Source organism: Synchiropus splendidus, chromosome 2 (assembly GCF_027744825.2).
Source record: "Synchiropus splendidus isolate RoL2022-P1 chromosome 2, RoL_Sspl_1.0, whole genome shotgun sequence".
Classification (NCBI taxonomy): Eukaryota; Metazoa; Chordata; class Actinopteri; order Syngnathiformes; family Callionymidae; genus Synchiropus; species Synchiropus splendidus.
The window spans coordinates 17,075,077-17,099,603 of NC_071335.1; the positions used below are offsets into that span (position 1 = coordinate 17,075,077).

The window sequence follows — 24,527 nt, forward strand, 5'->3', positions numbered from 1 at the left end:
ATCATTCATGCGAGTGAGGCACTGCAGTGTGTCTCGTCCAAGTGGAGGTGAGTTCGGTGGTCAAATGATTCTATAACATCCTTTTTCTGAGCCAAACAACGTTTAACTAGTTTGGCATCATGTCGCTAACAGTAACAAAGAAAAAATAAATAAATAAAAAAATAAATAAAAATATATATATATATATATATATATATTTGTTTTCCTAATGTCTTAGATGAGATGGCAACACAAATGTGACTCAGGGAAGCTATGAATATATGTTAAAATGCTCAACAATAAACAATGCATCGTGACACCAATAGTACAAATAGTTCACTATTTTGTAAAAACATTTAAAAACATTTTGATGCAACTGAAAAAAATCGACTGTGAACAGAAGAACACAAGAGGAGAACCACTAATGTTGCCCAGAAGAAGCCAAATTAACTGTTGTGTTGCTACATTACTGTTATTCTTCATCAGTTAATGTGTTGAGGAATGTGGACCACATTTGTGACCAATCTTCTAGTTGTCAGTAATTCGTCAAAAACACGTTCCAGTCATCATAAAAAATTCATAAAAAATAAAAAAAAAGTTTATGCTCGCCTTAAAATGATATTTGCCTTTATAACTTGTTGCATTTGATGGGGGAAAATTATCGTTTTTTTCTACGATTTTTAATCATATTAAAAACACAGTTTAATGCTTTGGTAAATGTTACTTAAGCAATGGGTGTCCAGCTGTTATCGCCTGCAGTTTGATATACGTTTCCAAAAGTCACGAGTAAAGTCCTGTCTCTCTTAACATGAGGTGCACTTGTTTTGGATTGTGATAGGCTAAGGAGCTTGAGCGATCCCCGCCCTCCGAGCACTGGAGACTTGTAATTGGCCAGCGCCCTCGTCAGTCTCCCGAACATCAGAGAAGGCACGAGTTGGCCCTTAAGCCTGCGCTCGCGAGTCATCAGTGTCGGACACGTAGTGGGGGAGAGAGAGCAGGTCCCGATGCACAAGTCGCGGCAACCGTCGGCGGAGATGAAGCCGGACTCCGACTGGCTCTGATTCTTACAAGCGCTTCTCTCACAGGAGGTCGGTTGCCAGCGGTTATCAATATGGCAGAGCCCTTATCCCGAGCACCCACCGCTGCAAAAATGGCGTCACTGGACCGGGTCCGAGCTCTGGCGATGCTTTTCTTAACTGTCACTTGCTGCTGCGTGGCCCCGGCAAGTGGCAAGGAGAGCTCCGAGGAGACCGTCATCATTGGACTGCGACTGGAGGACACGGACGACGTGTCCTACATGGATAGGGGCTACCTGCGGGTGAGCGAGCGCTCTCGGGTTAAATTAAGGGTGTACGGGCAGAACATCAACAACGAGACGTGGTCCAAGATCGCCTTCACCGAGCACGAGCGGAGTCGGGCGCTGGGGAGCCTTGACAGCTCCTCGGGGGACAACCAGAGCCAGGAGGAGTCGCCTGGCTTGCATCCCTGTGGTATTCGGACTTCGGATATTATCATATTCCCCAACATCAGCTTGAACCGAAAGACGTCTGGAATAGTGGAAATCGAGGTCAAGCCCCTGCGGAAGACGGAGCGGAGCAAAGCGTATTACCTCTGCATCGCCACCTCTGCACCGGCTGCGGCCGGGCTGCACGACCCCTGGACGGAGAACACCTGGATCTACCACGACGGGGAGGACACCCAGGTGATCGTGGTGGAGGAGAAGAAGTTTCTGCTGCCTTTCTGGCTGCAGGTCATATTCATTTCCATGCTGCTGTGCTTGTCAGGCATGTTCAGTGGTTTGAACCTGGGGCTGATGGCTCTGGACCCCATGGAGCTTCAGATAGTCCAGAACTGCGGCACCGAGAGGGAGAAAAACTATGCCAAGAAGATTGAACCCGTCAGGAGTCAAGGGAATTACTTACTTTGTTCGCTCTTACTGGGAAATGTTTTGGTGAATACCACGCTGACCATCCTGCTGGATGACATTGCAGGTTCTGGCCTGATCGCTGTGGTCATGTCCACCATTGGAATAGTGATTTTTGGGGAAATTGTTCCTCAGGCCATCTGCTCCAGACATGGCCTGGCTGTAGGTGCCAACACTATATTCCTGACAAAGTTCTTCATGCTGCTCACCTTCCCGGCCTCCTACCCGGTGAGCAAGCTGCTGGACTACCTGCTGGGCCAAGAGATCGGAACCGTCTATAACAGGGAGAAGCTGCTGGAGATGCTGCGGGTCACGGATCCTTACAACGACCTGGTGAAGGAAGAGCTGAATATCATCCAGGGAGCACTGGAGCTCAGGACTAAGACAGTGGAGGACGTGATGACCCCCCTGAGGGATTGCTTCATGATACCCGGGGATGCCACGTTGGACTTCAACACCATGTCAGAGATCATGAAGAGCGGCTACACCCGCATCCCAGTCTTCCAGGGGGAGAGGTCCAACATCGTCGACCTGCTTTTTGTCAAGGACCTGGCTTTTGTGGACCCGGACGATTGTACGCCACTCAAAACCATCACTAAGTTTTACAGCCACCCTCTTCACTTTGTCTTCAATGACACCAAGCTGGATGCCATGCTGGAGGAGTTTAAGAAAGGTGAGTACATCTCAGAGAAGCGCTTGAAAGAGGAAGTCATTGTCATTTAGCTATGTCTATTCTGAGTTTGCACACAACTCCCTCTTAACTGTTTTGATCAGTAGTTAAGTAGTATCAGTAGTTTTGTAAATATCTCAGATCTACAGGACATAGCACCTTAATGTAGACCTAAATGGGAATTTCATACTTTTTAATATGTATTTTTTGCTTGTAAAACTGTCAGTTAAATATCATAAAGTACCTACCTTATTCATAGAGTAGTGTATGGATCTTGTGATACCATAAATAGCATTTCCTGAATTGTAAAGTGTCATCAACTAGAGTAAAACTGTTAATATTTAATTTCATATTTGATAGGAATAAATGCTATTTGCACCCCAAGCAAAGTGGATGAAAGTGAGCTATATTAATAGCTCTAATGAATAGAAACAATTCTAAATAATCAGAAAGGGAAGTGAAAAGCTAGAGCTGTATGAATGATGTCATATTTATACAAACTTTTATTGATGAAGATCATCACAACTACAGTTGAGAAGCAGAGTAAAAATATATCACCGCTTGTTTGTCCTGATTTTTTTTTCTTGTTTAAATGTGTCAGATCATCAAAGAGATTAAAATCGAATTCAAAGGTCACACCACTATAATCTTTAAGATCTTTTTTGCTATCAATGGGGAAATTATAGTCAAAACCTTCATGGCTCTGAGCGAAAAAAAGTGTTTTCCCCATGTTAAAACTGTAGTGTATCACACTTCTGTGATACCCTCACAACCCCACCTGGTCCCGATTCACTGTCACCACTGTTCTCAATTGAGAAATCACTGAATTAAGACCAACCTGACAGAATGAAGTTGATCAGAAGAGCCTTAAAAGCTTGATATAACGCAGAGATCCGAAGAAATTCAGGAGCAAATGACAAAGAAAGTTGATAAGATCTAGCAGTTCGATAAGGTTACCAGTCATTTCTAAATCTTTGGGAGTGCTGTGAGCTCCAGTGGAAGCCTCAAATAGAGAAAGTGTGGAACAGTGGTTAACCTTACCAGGAGTGGCTGGATGACTCCTTCAGGTGGTCATAAAAGCAACGTAAAATGAACTGCAACCCTCACCGAAAAGAATAGTATGGGAAACAAGAATTTCAGAAACAGAATGTCTGGCCATCTGTTGGTTGACCTCAAAATGAAGTGAACTTGGGTTCTGCTAACTGGACAAAGAAACAAAACACACCAGCAGCCGAAGAAAACCAAAAGATTCCTCCTCCTCTAAACCACCCATTACTAGCCATCACAAGCGTTTGACTGCAGTTGCAATGGGTGGCCCAACCAGTTATCAGGTCCAGGGGCCAATCTCTTTATTCACACAGGCCCATGTTGGTTTGGATTTAGTTTCCTTTCAAAGTTGAATACCATTGCATTTTATGTTTATCTGTGTCCTATTTTTCAATTGGTTTGGTGATCTGAAACATTGAAGTGTGACAAACATCCGAAGAAATAGGAAACTGGCAGACAGAAATGTAGTATCTTGCACCATGAACAGTTCAAATAAGTTCAAAATAGGCTCCTCCTTTCACAGTTTCCATTGTAAACAAGTCCACGTATAAAAAACAAAAAAACATGAAAACATGGTAATGTTCCATTCCAGGGCCATGTTTATTGTGACGCCGGAGCAGACACAACTTCTCAATGGCAGTTAAACGCTATTCACGTTGTGTGTGATACATGGTACTATTCACCGATTCATACACTGTTTTGCATTGAGATACATGTGCAGTATTTACATCCTCCTACTTTAGCCAGCCGTCTATAACGCCATATTAAGGTACCACAGGCTCTGCATGCATCCTCTTCCACTACTTCCAAGAATATATCGAGGCTGTTGAAGTTTCAGGCAGAGACGATGTTTTGATTGGCCTCTTCAACACCTGCCTCACTTCCTTAGTAGAGGAAGAAGTGTTATCTCTCTCCATCGCTTCCATTGCTTGTTAATGTTCACACCGTTTCTCTCTTTCTTCCTGCTTTCCTCCCCCCTTTTCTTACCTTGTCTTTCTTTCATTCAGCCCTTTCTCCCCCCCCACCCACTCTCTGATTTATGAATGCATAGGACATGTGGGAATGGTGCTACGGCAGTGCTGAGGTTATCAGGTGGGGGCATCTTGTTCGAAAACCTGCTTAAATCCCTCTCTACTTTTAATGTTCTCTCCTCTAAGTGATGGTGGTGATAACTCCTTTTGTCCAGCGCTGGAATGCAGTCATGTGGATAATGAATAACACTCTCTAACACCCTCATGTGTTGTGTGTGTATGCGCATGATGTTTACCTCACTGCCCAGTTTACCTGCAGTTTTGCATAACCCTCCACCCCTTCACCGTCGCTTCTGAGTGAGCCGTTCCTGTGGTTGTTTGCTCGTGGAAATCACTCCACGTCCAAATCATGTCAATATGACTGGTCAAATACGTGATTGATCTGTGGCACGCTGATCGTAATATTCAAATCACTATAAGGAGATTAGCTGGTGGGAAAACAGAACAAATGATTGAGCTCCATTACCAGGAATAAGGGGTAGCACTCCATGCCAAATTGACATTGCATAATCGACTAGATGGGAGGGAATGGGACGGGGGGTGTTGTTAGTACATGCGCTAGCAGCAGGACGCCATTCAACGCTCATTTTCCGAGTATACAAAACACGGCGACTTGTTTTGCTGCATTACAGTCTAGATAGTGTGATACAATGACTGCTTCAACCTCCCTGTTTGGACAACATGTTGATTCTTCACACAGAAACTAAGCATCATCTCTGTCGACTGGCATCTTGATATTGCTTGACTTGCTTCTTTAATTGAGCAACAGGTATCCGTTGCGTTGTCGCTTCCAAAATAGGCACAACCATCAATATCTAATGCAGTTTGAAGACCTGTTTTTTAGGTGCCTCTGAATGCTATTGTAGCCAATCACTGCGCAGGATTGTGCTTTTTGTTGTGTGTCACACATAGTGTCGGGAGTTTCAATGATCTCTCTTAAATCTCACACGGTCAAATGTATTAAAACAAAGTGAAATTGAAAGTGAAAAACAAGCGCACAGCGCATCAGGGAAGCGGTCATGATTATGGTGGTTTCTCTGTACATTTTTAACCAAAAAATCTCATAAGAAACTCCATAATAATAATAAGTGACAGGAACATGTCCACCACTCACAGAACTGAGGAGACAGACTGGGTGAGGACGACTATAGATCGAACAGAGATTTACTTCTCATGATGAAAAACTCGTGTTTTTGTTTTTTGTTTTTTTGCTGGGGCCAGGAGGATGTAAAAATCCTGGCGGAAATGCTGGTGTGTAACATCAACAAATTATATATATATATATATATATATATATATATATATATATATATTTTTTTTTTTTTTTTTCGAACGTCCCGGAATTCGAACAAATCGGAGTTCAAACAAAAATTTCAAGATTTATTTTCTTCAGATTTCGAACGAAAATCCAGAACTCGCACGCCCCTGAAAAAACCCGGAAAAAACATAACGTGCACGGACCGATCAGCTGACCCACGACGCGCTTTGTTATTGTGTATAACGCAGCCTCTGTATGCAGATGTGTCCCATTAGTCACATTTACTGACTGTTTTTTCTTCATATTGAGGTGTAAAACCTTTCCTGTCTCCACACTGGACCGTGGTAGAGTGTCACTGGGGAGGTGCTCGCTCTCCACACCTCCGAGGCTGGAGTGCTCACTCCAGGGTTTGATGTCCTGTTGTGGGCTGGAGCTGGGACAGGGATGAGGCGAGTCTGGGACAGAGCGTTACTTGGTTTATGACTTTGTCACAGCCAAACTGCACAGAAGCGCACATTCAGAGCTGGACACGCACCGGGCACCTCTTCACTTCTGGAGAGACGTCACTCACTCGGCAACCCCTCCCACATGCAGCGGCCACACACATAGAGGAACAGCGCACCTGCAGCAGACACTCTACATTCACTCCTACAAAAGACTATTTTAAGGCTTGGAACGCATTATTTCTTTTTCCATTCATTGTAATGAGAAAAATCGATTCAGTTTTCGAACAAATCTCTTCTCGAACGGCCGTCTGCAATGGATTGTGGTCGAGAACCGAAGTACCACTGCATATACATAGTTGGTGTAATCGTGCGGTCCCAAAAACTGTCCCTCAAATTTTTGGGGTGTTTTTTACAGCTTAGCTTAACCTGCTTTTGTTCTAGTCAAAAACAAAAGTGCTCAACTAGCATATAGCTATTTATACTCCCTCTGTCAAGATCACACAACTCAACCGGACACATCGATCCTCGACCCTTGCATATAGGAAAAAAGCAAAGCAGCTCCCTGATTCATAGCCGCTGCATCAGAGGTCACCTTTTCCTGTGTCGTGGCTGAATCAGAAATCAGAGTCTGCGTCTGGCTGTGGGCCAGAGGGAATTCGCCCTCAGCTTCTCTTTGGAAGTCATAAGCGACTGTTGTAGAAAAGGCTGAAGGGTCAAAGTTTCCTGTTAATCTGGCTCTGTTCACAGCACACACTCAGTTCAAAGTGCTTTGTATTGTAAGTCAGTGTTAATTAATTTGATGCCGCTTGTGGAGCTGCACAGTCGCCTGAGGTTGGCTCCAATAAAAGAAAGACTATTTCATGTTCTAATTCAGCAGCTTGGGGTCCTTGTGTTGGACCTGCACTTCCTTTAAATATTGGCCTTTGCATCGCTTATGGTGTTGTTTAGTATATTCATTTTAAGTTTAAAATTGAATCTGAAAAACCAGAAAAGAAAGGTGATCTCTGTATTTATGTGCAATAAGGATTTTATAAGGCAACTAGGCATACTTCAAGTGTATAGTGTATTTTAAACTCATCCAGAATATTAAAGAATCTGAGCTGGAAATACCTCAGTTTTGGACTTGTTGGGTGGAAGACAGTTTTCTTCCAATTCTCTATCTGGAGGAATTAAGTCACATTTCTCATGCTAACTCTGCCATGTGCGTCTTACGATTAATTCATGTCATTATAGTTTTATGAATTCTTTTTCAATTTGGTTTCCGTCACCGTCCCAATTTGGCGTGAATATAGAGGATATTCACTGAGAACTATTGCTGTAAATAATAGATGAACCTCATGGCTATAATGAACAATGCTAATGTTTAAAAAAAAAATCAGGCCCCTTTTCTAAAACGTATGGAAACGCATGTAAATGGAATGAAAACACTAGTTTGGACACACTTTTTGCCTCAATGTTTTGTTACTTTGTACTTCTGTGTATTTAGTAGATGCATACTGAAGACACTGCACACTCTGTTATCAGGATACTTGCTCAGTGAGCCTCATGATGCGGTCGATGAAAGTGCTATTAGTGAAGCGGCAGTCCTTGTGTGTGATGGTTTTTCAGGGACACTGTCAAATTCTCTGGACTGACTGGTCTTTACTGCGTAAAGTTGTGATGGTTTGACAAACTTGTTTGATCAAAGTTAGTGTCCGATCATGTCCCTGTGTGTAGCACTTCATACGTCTCACTATAGGAGCTGGTTTCAGAAAGCATCCTGTACCTGTTGTTTAATGTTAAAATGGCCCCTGGTCGGACAGATTCAGACTTTCCAACCTTTCTTTCTGGAAATGTTTGACCTCTTGCCTAATTGCTGTGTGCCTCTGATTGCACAGATTATCCAGTGGGTGCTTGTCAAACTCCAGTTGTACCAGCTAATGAGTTTGTGCTATTTGGGAACAACTCAAGTCGCTGAGTCAGACCCAGGAATCCAGCCGCCCCTCTGACCTTATGTGTGATATTCCAGAAAGTGAAGGCAACACAACCAGTAATGGTGCATGGGGCTCAGATCCGGTTATGCACTGGAATTCTCAGCCAACACGCGTAGATCTTGGCCTCAGGGGAGGGCAGGTTACTCGCTTAACTCGAACCCTGGATGGTACATGGAGACTGGTCACAGCAGGAGGAAGGAAATCCCAACGCAAAAATCTCTTTCTTGATGCTTGTATGTTGATTTTTGTTACTTGGCTCCATGTTAGTTTGATAAATCCTGTTTGTTTCTGGAATCAGAACACACATGTATGCTGGGCAACCTGGGAACCTAATTTGGGAAATTTTAAAAAAAGGGCAAGGTTTTTCCAATTGTGTTCAGGCGCAATAGTGCAAAACAGAGTCTCAGAGTTTTTTGCTGTGCCTTTGTAAGTGTAATGTTATAATAATGTAATGTTATTCTTTAGTCTAAGTTCATTTGTATTACTTCATTTTTTCTTCTCTTTAATGTTAACTGGGATACAATGCAGAGGTTACTTATTATTATTTTATAGACAAATACTACTATTTACAGAGGAGGCGGAGAGTTGATGGGCGCGAAATGTTTACTTCTTCCTGGGGGGGCAATAGAAATTGATTGAAAAGCCCTGGTTTAGCGAGTGGAGTAAGTAAACAAATCTTTGGTCTAGAACCATCAAATTTAACCTTTTCTCATATGTGTTATTCAACTGGCGGTAATGTGTCATTGTTTGAAGAGTAATGGAACAGTTAGACAGGAAGGGTCTGTAATGCAATATATTTATTTATTGTTACATTTAACTTAACTTGACTTCACTTCATTCACAATAGTTCATAGAAACAGTTTGGGCCTTCCAACTCCAGTTGAAATGTTCCTGTCGCCACTCCTGCAGAAGCAAAGAAACAAAAGCTCATCTTTAATAAATCGACGTTGATATTCACAAACAACAATCTTCATAAAAATAGATATGATGAAATCAGCCTGGAGTGTTTCCAGGTTGTTGAAGAAAACAAGTGCCGATGTGGAGGCGGCTCCTCTTCTCAAACTGAATGTGTTTTGTCGGATTGTTGGGGGAAGGCTCCTGGTATTTGCTAAGTAGATTTTTGTTAATAATATCAATGGATGTGTGTGATTCTTACCTGCAACGATAATAATATATCCCTGTGTATATACAAATCCAGTCAGTCCCACGACTCCTCTGTGAAGCACCTGATTGCATCTGTTGTTATTTGTAAATTTGGGTTTGATGTGGGCTCAGTGTCTATGGTGAAGGTTGTGTAAGGCCCTGGAGATGTTTTCTATACGACCAGTGGGGGTGGACGTTTCTGTTCTCGGAAGTAATTCAGGCGATCCCTTTAGCCTTCACTCTGCTGTCCATGTAGGCTAAGAGTGCTTTTGTTTAGTATAGAATTTGCTCTGTCTAAGGGTCTTAAAGGCCAAGTTAAAGTTGCAAATCAGGTGTTGAATCAAAAGCTTTGTCTATATTCCTAACTATGTTCATTCCTTATCTGTGGCCAGCAAGTCTGGGTTAACTAGAACAAGATCAATATTACAAACTGCAGTATCAATTTTCCTGACTCTGTGGGTGTACATTGTGTTTCAGTTGAACTTTTCTAGCCATAGGAACAAGTTAAATTCTTATTTAAAAGTTCCTGTCACTGACCATGACTCTTAAACTACGTAAGTCCCCAGTGAGTAGACATTCATGTTGTGTCGATTGCCATACGTTTGAATCAAATGGCATCACACAGTGCTACAGAGCTGATCTCCTCTGCGCTTGCCGTAAAGACGCCTGAACCAGTTCCCTGATTCGAACAATATAGGCCAATCTATGCTTAATTCAGATTCAACGCTCTCACGCTCCTTGCAACTTTGTTGTTCGGTTCTATATCACTTCAATTTCTCTGCCTCTGCTTTTCCATGTCTGAACAAGAATGAAGCCTGCCGGAGGTTCAATGACTCCTCATTCATTGGAGCATTGAATTTATGTTTGCACATGGTACATTGTACAGTGAGAAGAGTTCACAAAAGCTCAGGGAAACTTGGGAGGCTTGAATGCTCATATTTTATCATTTGAAAACTCAAGTGCACAAGGTGACGCATCATCTGCACTGTAAAATAATAACCATTAAGTGTGTTTTTTTAGCCTACCTTGGTCAATAATAGAGAACTGAATATTATGGTTAGTTTGTGGAATACACATTCAATAATAATAAATAATTTACTAATGACTTGCTTATTTATGGTTATTACTTGGTAATTATGGTGTGAACTTTCAGCGACTATTCCGGGGTAAACTCTTGTCAGTCTTTACAAGACATTAATCAACACTTTGTAATTATTAATTATTGGCTAATATGCTGCAAATATACTTATGAATAAGTAGTTTATTTAGGGTAATAAATGTTTCCTAATTTAAAGTGTGACCCATGTTATTGATCTGTAATATTGTGATGCAACTGCTGGAGTATACCAAAAATCTGACACCTGTTATTGTTTGTAAATAAAAAAAATAATTGCTGAGCTAAATTACAACTGTGTTATACACAATATAAAACAGCCAATAAAGTGTATATAGTTAGTATAAAGACAAGTTTGTTTTGTTCTGGTTTATGTTGCTGTAGTCTATGAGTCTAACGGTGATTTCACCCCTTGGTTCTGCCTCTTGTGAACCACTAGAATATGCTGACTACAGCAATATAAAAAAATGGATGAAACAAAAACAAAAAAAAACAACTTTTCATTGGGTCTGGTTCATTGCGTACTAATTGTCATCCATTGAAAATGAGCCATCCTATGAAAAAGCTTAGCTTTTCAAGATAGAAAAATATGTTTTTACAACGTAAAAAAAATTTAAGAACATATATTTCTACCAAAGGGTGTTAGTGTGACAGCCTGCTGACTCAGCAGTAGATTGGCGGCGGGCCATAAAGACACTTACCAGGGTGAGTGATGGAACAAATGTAATGCTTGCTGCCTCTGTATCAGTCCTGTGCACAGTTTATTATGGATTCAATTTTACTGTGAAATGCCCCTATGATCCTGAGAACAAAAGCAATGAAAATGGATTTTCTTCATTTTCCTGCTCACCTCTCTCCACTCTATTGGGTGGACCCGAGGTGAAAACAAAACCCCTCCATGGTTGTGAGGTCAATGGAAGTAGTGTGATGAACTGAGCTTGTGAAATGACTTGAAGATCCACCTTTTCTGGAGCGAATGTCAAAACTTGCCAAAGTGCACTTCAAGCTTCGAATCAATGTTCCTGTATATCTATGGGAGCCAGAAATTGATTTCCCAAGCTTGTCAGCTATCACTCCTCTGGGACGGCGTATAGATGCGTGTGCCTGTGCAGGCCAGCAGCTCAGTGGCATATGGACAGAGGAGATGTCAATAACACCGTTCTGAAGCGTCGAGCGGATGTGTGAGGCTGGTGTGTTGTCGATATGGTTCCAAAAATGTCCCACATTTCTAGTTATTCAATTTATACTGAGACAAGTTTAATTTTCGTTGATTTTAGTAGTTTACATGTTAAAAATGGCATAACATTTTCTCTTTACTTTAGAGGAAGGGTTTCAGCACTGTAAGTTTAGCAGTAAGATCAATACAAATTGAGGCATCAGCGAAGTGACTTATGAGCCATTGATAAGTATATCAGCTTATTCTGTTTGACGTACAAAAACTTAAAAATTGGTTAAGTCTAGGGCTGCAACTAATGATTATTTTCGTTGTCAACTTATCTATTTTAAATTTCTGTTTCACTTAAAGTCGCTTAAATCATCTCACTGTGATACTCAGACACCATACATTGTTAAAGAAGTATATTAAAATAATGACACATAATCCTGGAACATGTATTAACCCTGTGAAGCATGAAACATAAAACAGTTGACAGACAGCTCCAGTCTTTATTGGTCCTTGAGAAGAATTTAAAATCATCACTATACGCATATGTATCCCATATAAAATATCTGATCAACACCCACATAAAAAGATCTTATTTGAATAATAATCTAAAACGATGTGTTCAGTGGAGCTCCCTAGTTCAGTTCTGGTTATTATTAGGAGGAGAGACACTGAGGACACTTCACTACATCCTCGGAACACTCTTTCACCATTCTACCATGATGTCGAAGGGGTTTGCTCATCCTTGAGACGGTTTATCTTCGCAAACAAAACAAAGCCACACTTCTGAACACTACGACCCGCTTGAACTCCTGTGGCTGAGGCGGTCAGTCGGAGGTGGTAACGCGGAGCCTGGGGCCATGACAGCGAGTTGGAGTCAGACCTCAGTCAGGAAGGAACAGAAATGAACGTATCTGAATGATTCCAGAGAATGTGATATTTTCTCACTGATTCTGAATATCAGCCAGTCATCGATGCCCATCCTGCGGCCTGTGTGTGTTTACACCAACAGCAACACGGTGCATCGACGCACAGATTTGACGTTGACAAATTTTTGTTATCGATGACATCAACTAATCGTTCCAGTCCAGTTAAGTCTACGTTTATGCTCTGAAGTAACTTCCTCCTCATTTAAATATGAATTATGACCTCCAGAAAATAAAACATACATTGTTTTTAGCGACATTTGGCTTGATTCATCCGAACCAGGTCCAACTGAAGTGTAATGCGAGGCGAACAGAGTAACATGAGGGCCTCTGGTCAAATCAGATGTTTGGACCCGCGATTGTTGTGTGAAGCTGTTTGCCATTCATTTGGCCTACATTCTTCAGATTCTGGTACAACTAGGAGTAGAACTTAAGACCTGATTAGTCCAATGGTGGAGGAGTAAGAATCAAGGTGCAGAGCCCCCTCAAAGCCAGTCTGATCTGGCTTTATGACATTTCTCCATGACACATTTCCCAAACCACCCGTCGTCCCCGGAAGACGAACATTGCAGAAGTGACAGGGAAACAGTCTTCCGTCCAAACAAGCGTTTAACTTGCTACTTTCTATATTTGGAAGAGTTGCAACATGCTTCCCTCTCCTAATTCGCCCCACTTGGCAGGCTAGTGAGAACCCAATAACCACAACACAGAATGTGTTTATGTCTAAAAGGCTCTTGTTGTGAAGAGAATTATATAACTTTCACAGGAAGACTTTCCACCAAAACCTCTTTATCTCTGATTTCCTCCTGCGCAGCGCGAACAAAACATTTTTGTGGGTTAAGGGATATGTCTGTTGCGATAGGTGTGACAACAGGTCTTGTATGATGCATGTGAGTTGGAGGAAAGTTGACTGCTGTGGTCTTTTATCTAAATCCTGGCATGAACTCTCAGTGGCATTACCTCACACCACCTCATAACAATCCTTGTGATGAATGGAGTCGCATAAAAACATGTTTTGTTGCGTCGTCAGAGTTGCTAGATAATTATGAAAATAGATGTCGACTAGCATACGACTGAGAAATAACTAGGGATGGGTGATATGGATATATATCTGGATATAGTTTATATTTCACGATATTCTGACTACATTCTTAGTTACTTTTTTTTATTACGTTTTTGTCATGAAGTGACTTTTCCTTTTTACAATATTTTATTATAATAATAATATTTTTTTTACAAAAGCTGAACTCATGTCCTCATGCATACATAAATGTACACATTTAAGATCATTAATATATGAACTACGGTTCAGGTATGTTTGGCATGTGTCCAAAAATAATTTGAATAATATCATTTTTGAGACATTTTCAAGAAGTTTGTTGTTGAAGTGATTTACTTCATGTTACCAACGTTGACCCACGTCTTGGCACAGAATCATAGAGTGACTCATGGAGCCCGAAGCCATGTTTCTTGCACATAGTTTGGTCTTGTTGTTATTGTGTGAGGTCACGCTTCATCATGTGAGTATGTTGTGCAGGCTGTTTGGTTTCTTTTACTCTCTGTTTGTCCATATTAGCAGCTACTCTTTTACTGTATATGAAGATAAATATGAATTGTGAAATTCCAATATTGTCAAAAGCATGTTGATAATATCATTTTAGATGCTAAAAATTGTTGGCTGGTGTGATTGAAAATAAATATAAGATAGTGATCGGCTGTGACATTTATACAAAGTAACCTCAACCTCTTACTGTGTTATTGACAACGAGATTGATTCTCGAAGAACATTTCTTGAATATTTAAGGCAGTTATGTGTTCATGTGCATTTTTTTTTGGCTGATATTGATTGTGGATTGTTTTTGCTTTTTGTTCACAACTGAGTCTACATACATCCATTAACTTTACAAACCGTTTAAATAACAAAAATACTGAACAAAACTTTATTAATAACATTCAATACAATTGTTTAATGTAAAGTAAATAATTTTTTTTTCACGTTTCAATGAACAATGAATAGGTCGAACCTACATTGCAAACTTTAAACGGTTAAATAGCGGAATGTTCCCTTTTAACCTGACAGACCGCTTCTCTTGTCATCGACGGAATGAGTATCGGGGTCCAGGTGCGCTGTATGCTGCTGAAAGTTCCGGTCTTCGACAACAGAACCCGACCACTCATCCACAACAATAAAACTCCATTCGCTTTGGTTTTGTCTGTAGCCCGCTCAGGTTAGCTTTCGCTTGGTTAGCCTCTTGGTAGCTCTCGAATTTGGTGCAGATGTTGCCAATTGCAATTTGGTTTTCTTTTCTTCGATGGAGAAGAATTGTCAAATGACTAGCCATATGACATAGCCATATTTACCAGTCTTGTCAACAATACATTTGACCGCAAACAACCTGACATGAATATTGTGGATGAGTGTCATCAATCATATGGCCAACACGTAATGGTGCATTCAGAGTGATAAACACCGTAACAAAGCTGGGTTTGGCGCCAGCACATGTTGCCAGGATCTGTTGCCATGCGCAGCCAAGGACATCTGTTATTACACAATCACAACCTGTTTCCCAAAACAGAGGCCACTCTGAGTTGTTCTCTTCCTCACCATTTATTTAATCTTCCTCACGGCACTCCTCATGTCATGTATCAGTCGGAATTTTGACGAATTTTGTCGAAATGTTTCCAGTATCCCGACCACCCCAGAGTCTAGTGTGTAAATGTGCTGCCAGACCACTGTGTGAGGTGAAGATGGATATTTAAAATGACTCACTTACCGAAGCTTATATTTCATGTAATCATCAGTCATATTTATGGAGACTAAAAAGGGCATCACAACTTGAAATCTAACACAACCGCTCCTAGTTGTAGAGTGACTTGGCTGTATTGTAACTTTTAACTCCACTCCTGCCCTGAAGAAGTCCAGTAACTTTGGTACAGGTCTGTGAGCCACTTGCTTGTGCAGCAAGTCCCATCCCCCCCTCCTCCCACATTCCCTCTCTCCCTCTTCTCTCCATATTGTCCTCTTGCCCGTTTCTCTCAGTGTTATAAATTACAAACGACACAAACCTCCAGGCCTAGTGCCATGCTGTGGATTCCTTCCAAGCTGGACTTCAGAGTGCCAAGAGGCTTGCTTCATTGATAACACCAGGCACACTGTCCGTCCCTCTATTCACGGGGAAGAGGAAAAGGCTCAGACGGGCCCTTCACAGGCCCGAGAGACACCAGCACTCTTTGCAATCAGCTGATGGAGCCTTCATTTTCTTGAAAATCCGACAGAAGTCTGGGAGCGATTGTTGTTCAGTTGCACAAAAGACCACACAAAGGTCAGTTAATGTCTTATCCAGAAACTATTGTCTTAGTATGTTCTAATTGATCAAGGTTGAAAAAGAAATGGTTCCACAAATCTGCTGAATGTCTAAAAATGATTTGGCTGGACTTGACTTACAACTAAAAAATATTTTATTTAATTGAACAGTTTGCTCTCCAGACAACAGGGAACCTTTGTAAGTGCAGGAGTTCCTGGTCCACTGATCCCACTGATGCACAAGACACGTGGCAGCTAGGATGATAACAACAACAACAAACATGGAGGAATCCCTGAACAACAGCAAACAAAATCATGTTTTTCACTACACAATGGCCAGGGTTTCCACTACTCTGAATGGACTTGAAATTCTTATAACATTGAAATTCTTATACAAATATTTTCAAGACATTAAAAGAACTTTAGTTTAAATATGGTGATATAAAAACTTGAATATAGCCACCATCGTGATTTATTGTGCTACTGTCAAACCGATACAAAATAAACACTATTTTGTTGTCTAAATGTATGTGTGGGTCCATCATTTGATTCAGTAATATACCAAATTCATTCATTCATTGTGGCAAATATTCCATTTATTTTATTTAGTCGAATCCCGATCCTTTAAGTTTTTTTTCTACATCTATCGTTGGCCCAGTCAACAGCTCCTTATAGCTATTTCTTGCGAGCCTAAGTCAGGATTTTAAATGAATATACATCACCTTTATTGATTTTGTGGGTCTTGAAGTGGGCATTTAAGTATCTCCTCATTATTGTTGTGGCCCGTCCTACTATCCCACTAGTTTTCATATGTATTTCCACTTAAATCTATTTTCTTTTTGGAAATATTTGTAGACTTTGGAGACTTTTTGAAGTGGCTGATTCAATGCACCAACCATAACTGTCAATCACACTGTGGCCTTCAAGGTGAGAGCCCATTTTTTGGTACCATAAAATGTCTCCGCTGTAAGTGAGATTTTTAAAAATATTCATTTCTTCCATTCCCTGACTTACAAGTGTCTATCATTTGTGGTTTGAACATGAAGGACTTGAAGTGTCCATTCAAGGGTTTGCAGTCACATTTCATAGGAATCTCCTTCCAGGTTTTCATTGTGTTGTTTGTTCTAGAGTAAAATGCTCTCATTTAGTTTTGGTCCAGTCTGTTGTCATCTGCTAGTGAAGGATGGGATTGCTCCAAATTTTGCTTTATCTGTGTCTGTATTGCTTGGTAATTAGGGTGCGCTAGTAAATAACGTGTTTCATTGGTGCTGATTTAAACAGTTTTTCTTTAGCTGTCACTTTGCCTCAGAAAAATTCAAAAATCTCTTGACACCTCTGACTTTTGTCTTCACACTCTTTGTGTGATAAATGTTCATCCTGCTCATTATAACAGCTCACATTCCTTTGCTGCCTTTCAAAGCAGCAACATTGTCATCTGATTTCCTGAGTTTGGCTTCCAGGTTGCTAGAGGCTGTCCTGGATTTGGTTTGTCAGTTTTTCATGGGTTGTCTATATTTTGGACTTTTTGGACGTACACAGACACAAAATTACACATGCAGCCGTTTAGTTTTGCCTGTCTAGACTGAACATGTTTTTTTGGACAGTGTGCGCAAACCCTGTGTTGCCTTACACTGAGGATCGTGTTGCTGCGAGGCTTTCATACTAACCTCCCCAGCACCATGCTGCCCACTTAGTTATTCATGAACGCTTGAAGATGAATATGCTTCACACTGTTAAAGGAGAGAGCACATAGTATTTTTGATCATACTTACACATGGAGTCACACATGATAGGAGGACACTGAAAACACTAGGTTAAAAGTAGCTACACAGTTGAAATGGGTTAAAGATAGCCGTGAAACCACTTATTCTTTGGTTGGGGTCGTAGGTTATCCCAGCTACATAGGGTGAGGAAGTGGACACTCTGCTCAGTCTCTGAAATGGGGGATGATTAGTAAGAGTTGGAGTGGGTTGAAGGTGCAGACGGAGGGCATCTCCTTAACAGTCTACCTTAAAAAGCAGAGTCCACCTTGACACCTTGCGAGTCACACTTCAATTCATATTGGCAAGATTTGATCTGGTGTTTCACCTCCTATGGTAGGAAAATCCCAATGTATGGAGCCCCTCTGCTGCTAAAAAACTGGGGAGAACCCTGTCCTGGACAGGCCACCAGTGCATCATGGGCCACATCTAGACAGACGACCCCACACTCTCACCAGTGGATATATATAATAGTATCTCTCTGAGTCACTTGACTTGTAAAATGGGTTTGTCCAGTACATATATGGTCATGCAAGGATCAGTAATGTTTTTTTTTTACCAAAACTTTTTAATGCGATTCCTGTGACATCGTAGACTTCACATACAAGTGATGCGTCTAATGCTAAATCGTCCGACTCATAACAGAATAATAATCAGAAACACTCCTCTTTTCTTGTTTTAACGTCTAAAACCACAAATATCTTTTTTTGGCTCCAGACTCTGACATTTATTTGGAGACAATCTAATATGAGAGTATCAGGTGAGAGTTGTCATGTCTTTTACAGTGGTACATTTATTGACATATTGGAGCCATTAAAAATAACAAATAGTGTTCAGACTCCTTGTGAGCGATTTAGGGAGCCCTGTTAAAGAAGCGTGTATTTGTCGTGGAGCTGTTTCACTAGATGAATGCTGTGGATGTATTTCAGGCTTAGCTGGACGGGTCTGCCTTTTCCCCACTTACGTGTCACCCAGCTAACAGCAGGGGGGGCACTGCTAGTAGAGTTCCACAAGGGGCTGCTGCAGCTGACCCCAGTGATCCAAACACTTGGCCACAGCTGACCCTACAGTTGGAATTACTATATAGTCCTGGTTCATTACTAGCCCCCTGTAATTGTTTTTTGATGGTTTGTTTGTTAGCCTTTATACATGTGTTTCTGAAAACAAGATACATAAGTCGGCATCTTAAACAACATACTCATAAAACAATTTGTTGTGAGGATTTAACTAACTGGATTGTTAAAGCAAGTGCTCATGTACGTGTTCATGAGATCATCGGTCTTCACTATAAATAACCTGTTGCTGCTCTTGTTCAATGTTGTTGACTGTGTTGAAGACACTATGATCAATGTTTAAGTAGCTCTGTCTGGATGGGGACCTGCTTGGCTCCTAAAGGCTACAAAGGTGCTATTCCACATTGCTGTATTATCCATAATAGTCCACTTCAGATTAGAAAGAGTTTGTCCTCCGCCCTCCTCTCCCCAATTCAAGATCAGCCTCCCTGAACTCGGGACACCTTTCCAGGTCACCTCCCATTCAATGCTGTGGTACGACAACACTTATGTGCTGATCCAACTTTTTTGCTCCGCCTACCTTCATCGATTCACAAAATTCAGTACTAGGTTTTCATTCTGTGTGTACAAATAAATTACATCGTGATTCAGGCGTGCAGACATAGTGGTAAATGGGTCACACGCAGTCGCCATCTTGTGACATTTCTGAATGTAGTAGTAGTAGAAGTCTATTTCAATCCCACATCAAACATACAACTCTTCCATCTAAACTTGATCTGTGGGATCGGAAAGGAGCAGAGAGGTATTAAACCTAAACAAACACCAGCCACAACAATTTGTTCACGTTTTTTTAGAGTAGGCGAGAAGAGCAGGTTCATGTTAGTGAAGGAATTATTTTTATTATAACCAAGTTGCTGCAGAAGTGACACAGGATGAATTGTCTGATGGTGAAGAATCAGACACAGATGGCTCCAAAGCACTGAACTGTATGTAAATGTAAAAAATCTCAAGATGAAATTGAAGTGGATGTTGTAGGCTCTTAAGAAGGGTCGACAGTACAAAACATATAATGTATATCCAGAGGCACATAGTCTTTTCTGGGCGAGTTTTTCTCCGCTGTTTTGACAGGTTGCTATCATCGCTTGCCATTTGTTTATGTTTGAGAACCGTGGGCATTTGTAGTCGGTTTCAGATCCTGACTTTCAGGCCAAAAGATTCCTTCAGAGCACTGAAATATGAAACAGGATAATTCTGTCCAACGCATGGCAGAAGCAGACTCTCAACTGCACTGACGCCCCTCAGAGAGCTGCGACTCTACTTCCTTGCAACTTCCCGCTCTCATTAATGTTAGCCAGTCCATTAAGCAGCCTGGCTTTTAGAGAAACCACTCCTGTGAATGAAAGAAAGATTCTTCAGGTGGCGGCTCCACGGCAGAAATGTGAAGCAGCAGAATTGTGACATGGGCCCAGCTTTTACCAGAGATGAGATGGGTAGTTTCTGCCAACGTTTGAGTCCCTTTTAAAAACATTCTTAACAATTGGCTTTCTTTTCGTGGTCTAGTCATTTATCATCTGCTTATATTTAAACAGTGTTCATAATGTTCTTGTTTTTAGTCTCTTCTGTGGTGTGTTTATATCTTCATGATTTATCGGAAGTAAACCTTTCTATTCAAGAGGGGGCCAGAGGGGAGCATGTCTAAAACTTGACATCTGTATTTACATTGTAATTCTCATAAAGTATTCAAATCAACAGATAATCACAGGTTGCATGAAACGTTCTGATACTATATATTTAAAAATAATTCCAAGTCTTCTCTCAGCGGGATATTGTTGCCGTCTGAAACTCAGATTTCTTGTCATGCATCACGCATTCTAGCCTGGCTGTTTGCTGTGTTTGAAAGCTGGAGAACACTTTAGTAAACTGTATTATTCACTTTTATGATTTTTTTTTTAGATCTTAGCCCCTCAAAATACAGCTGTCTACTCCAGGCTGCTGGTGGATGGCTCACTTCTACAGTAAAGAGACCAGTATAATGTCATTCTTCGGCTTGTTCAATAATCATAAGCCAGATTTGTGTCAATGATTTACTGTATTAAAACATACAGCAGAACTTCACATTTACCATTTTATTTACTGCTACTCAGCTGATCTTACCCATCATTGCTTTTGCTATTTGAACTGAATAGAAATATGAGTGCTACCTTGCTCTGCGCAGCACTCCTTGAACATGGTTATTATAGTCACTACAAAATGCATGTTTTGTCTGTCAGATGTGGATTTATGTAAGTATTTTCTGCGCTCAATAATAGCTCTTCTCTCTCTCGTGGATTCTTTCATCGTGGATTTTGGACACGGTTGCATATTCATCCTGAAACTGGTGCCAAGTAAACACATTTGTTTTCCAACATACCTGTAAGGCCCATTTAATCCGTCAATGCTTTTGTTCAGATTTTAAAAGATTTGAAGCGAGGATTTACATTTTTCAATATTGACTTTATATGTTGCCATCATGAATGAAAGTATGAAATGGGTGAAAGTATGAATTTCAAGGAAATTAAAAATGCTAAATCTAAATTGAGATGTGTTTTCACCTTGCATCCTAATAAGATGATTCAAAGGAAAAATGTTTCCAAAGTGCCTGATTTATGAGTCATATTTCTTGTGTGGGGTTCACCATTCAGCAGCTGTAGCACTCATAACAAAGCAGCACCTGACCACAGGCCCATTCATCTATCCCCACTGGTTTCCCATTGATGCCTCTCCTTATGACTGAGGCTCAAGGAATCTCCACCCGGGGGACTTTTCAACAACAAACGCAACCAGCTACGACAGCAAGCTGCTTCTCTCATTGAATAACAATGTCCTTCCAGCAGTGGATGTGTGTGTGTGTGCGAACGTGTGCGTGTGTAGCTGCTCTCACTTTGTGCCTGTGTGAGTGAGCGTTCATCTGTGGCCAGTAGCAGCAGAGTTTTGTGCTAATCAAAGTGCTCCGACGCGTCAAAGCAATAACTAGATATTTCATTATGACCACTCAGTTGAGCTTCTCTATATCTATGTTACAGAGTAACAACAAAACAAGCTCAGCTTTCTTATGAAAATATTGTAAAATAGATGGCAAACTACATACTGTTATGTTTAAATTGAATTAAATGAATTTTACTTTTTTAATGTATATTTGCTAAGAATACAATTTAAGTTCACATGGTGTACAAGAGGAACACAAGGTTATACAGTGTACATTTATTGAATTTATTGCTTGTTGCTAGTTTGACATGGCTGTTATAAACAAACAAAAATGAACTTGACGTTATATTGCATCAGAGCTCATGTAGCAAGTTACTTACCTGAGGTATGACGTCTTTTTTCATTCATTCCTGTATTTTATTTGCTAACTTGCTAACTCCTAGATGTAAATAGGGCATAGTTGTTGCCGTACCATTAACTGTCATTTGAGAAGTTACCCAGACACCCAGATATTTTGCTTTGCGTGAGGGTTGAACAGCAAATTGTCTGGGTTAACTGAGGTCTATTTTGGCACTGCCCTTACCTGGAAGAGTCTTTAGATGTCCATCATTCGTTCTGCAACCATCAACCCTGCAGATGTGTAAAGGAAAGACATGTGAGTCAAAGAAGACCCGAGCACAGTTGGAACTTTTTAAAAAGTGTAGAGGACCTAGCACTGAGACTTGTGGGACCCCAATGTAAAGGGATGTTGGATGAGATGCAGGCCCTCTCCACCTTTACCGGGTGAGATGGTAAGATGTTGTCAAGCCAGATGTTGAAGGGTTGAGATCCACATCTGGTGCTCACAGTGTCAGACACATCGGAGGGATTTGGCGGATAGATTTGCTGCTCTGGCAGTAAGAAGCTCCTCAGTTACGGCAAGAGAACTTAGCCGTGCCAAGCAGAATTTGCAGTTGCAGCAATATTGTAGATGATATTCAACCTTCTGCTTCTTAGAAGATCAATAAAAATGCTTTAGCTTGCTCCGAGGTCTGTCCAAATGAATAAAATCAACTAAGTCAGTATTTCAACTTCGTTTTTAGGTGATTTTTTTTAAGTTAATGTTGGATGCTTTATTTTTTGTGGCTGGTATGACAATTTAAGTGAATGTCATTCAGCAACTCTGCTGTATCTTGTTGCCCTAGAATTTTTTTAATCACCTAATCTACTTCTGCAATAATAATTTAATGTGTCCTATATGTCTGTTGACTTTATTTATTCAGTTTGATGCTCCTTGAAAATAAATAGGATCGAATAAAAGGATTTCACGTTGCCTTTGATGTTGCCGTTTCTCGACAAGATCATTTCTAAGTCCATGCTATCATTGGAATCTGGAAGCACAGCTGATGTTGATGTGAGTGGCCATGAACTCTTGACTTCATTTCCATGACATAAACAAGGAGCTGTGGCGGGATCGGCCTGTGGCCTGGATGTTCAGCTGCAGTAAAGATGAGGGACGTTACTCTTGGTTTGTAATATCACATGCTGCATATCATCATATGAATAGACCAGAAATTAATGAAACTGTTTAGTTATTCTGCAACAGCAGTTTGAGAGATTATCAAGTGTTTCATTGTCAGTGAGTCCTGAGGCAGTATTTGGCGTGACCGTTAAGAACTTTGACTTCCTGCTGTGGTGCTGGAGCTCTTATATTTGCCTTTCTTGTAGATCTGAGCTATCGCAGCAAATGCTACGGCTACAGGGCAGGTCTGTTTACATGGAGACAGTGGCCACTAATATCACAATGAGTGTTCGGATTTTTGAATTCTGGGGTTCCAGTTCTGTGGTTATCAAGACATTTCTTTCAGAATAAATGCATTTTCCTTATGGATTTATCTGTTGACTTGGGTTTGTTTAATAATAGGGAAATCTTTTAACATCTCACCGAGCCATGATTCGATTCCAAATCAGTTTTTTTAATTAAAAAGCATTCTGATCAAACATAATCTGCTTAGCAAGACAAAATGACAGAGACATAAAAGTAAAAAAACAACTTCAACATGTATCTGTGCTCATATGGAATTGTGGCAACTGTTACAATAAAGCAATATCACATACTGCTGATGTAACAACAATGAAAGTGCCTCTTTATTAAAAACACAAAAACGCTACTTTTTAAATCCTGAGAAAATTGCCTTAACTGGCGACCGTTCCTTTTGGCTTTTGGTAAACCTTTGTTGTGTTGCAGAAGGGCTTGGTCTTCATTTTGCAAGGCTTGCACACTGTTCACGTTGTCCAGCTCAGTGTTTCCTGGCATCCAGTAAAACCAGAAATGATGCTATAGTTTAGCCTTTTGCGGAGCTGGTAGGATCCCTGCCATCTTTGTTTTGGTATTTTCCATCTCTGCGTCCAGAACGGACGCTGTGTGTAGCTACAAAAAGGTGGACAGATTTTTCAATTTTGTAAATCATTGTAAATAACAATCACATTTCTTATGAGAAATGATTTTTGGTGTTAGATTGTTGAATTCAGGCTTGGGTCTCTAGTCTATGACCCTCAATCATGAAGCGGGAATGATGATAATCCCACAAATATGTTTATATTAGCTTTTTTTTTAACCCTCTGTGAAGAACCTTTGTCTTGGCCATGAGCTTGGGTCTCTCATGGTTTCTGCCTCTGGGACTCACAAACTTTCATGCAGTTGTAATGTTACATGAAAGCCAAGGTAATAAATACTGTGGACAAGAGGCAACTTTTATCTCAATGTGTTTTAAGTCACAGCAGTCTCCAGCCAAACTGCTCTTGTGCTTCTCAAAACAGCCCACTTTTGCAGT

The 24,527-nt window shown here is 40.8% G+C and overlaps 1 protein-coding gene and 1 long non-coding RNA gene across 3 annotated transcripts in view; one reads left to right on the top strand and one right to left on the bottom strand.

Moving 5' to 3' along the window:
* Positions 1-941: 941 nt before the first annotated feature.
* LOC128753789 (metal transporter CNNM2-like) overlaps positions 942-24,527 on the top strand; it is a 40,341-nt gene continuing 16,755 nt past the window's right edge. For both annotated transcript variants that reach the window (XM_053855871.1, XM_053855872.1), the window contains exon 1: positions 942-2,576. In XM_053855871.1, coding sequence (XP_053711846.1) covers positions 1,091-2,576 — 1,486 coding nt within the window. In that variant the 5' untranslated portion in view covers positions 942-1,090. The remainder of the gene's footprint in view (positions 2,577-24,527) is intronic.
* LOC128753791 (uncharacterized) lies at positions 19,930-22,942 on the bottom strand. The gene is made up of 3 exons (XR_008413876.1): positions 22,424-22,942; positions 22,298-22,344; positions 19,930-20,140 (listed from the first exon to the last, which is right to left on the bottom strand). It is a non-coding gene; the product is annotated as an uncharacterized LOC128753791 (long non-coding RNA).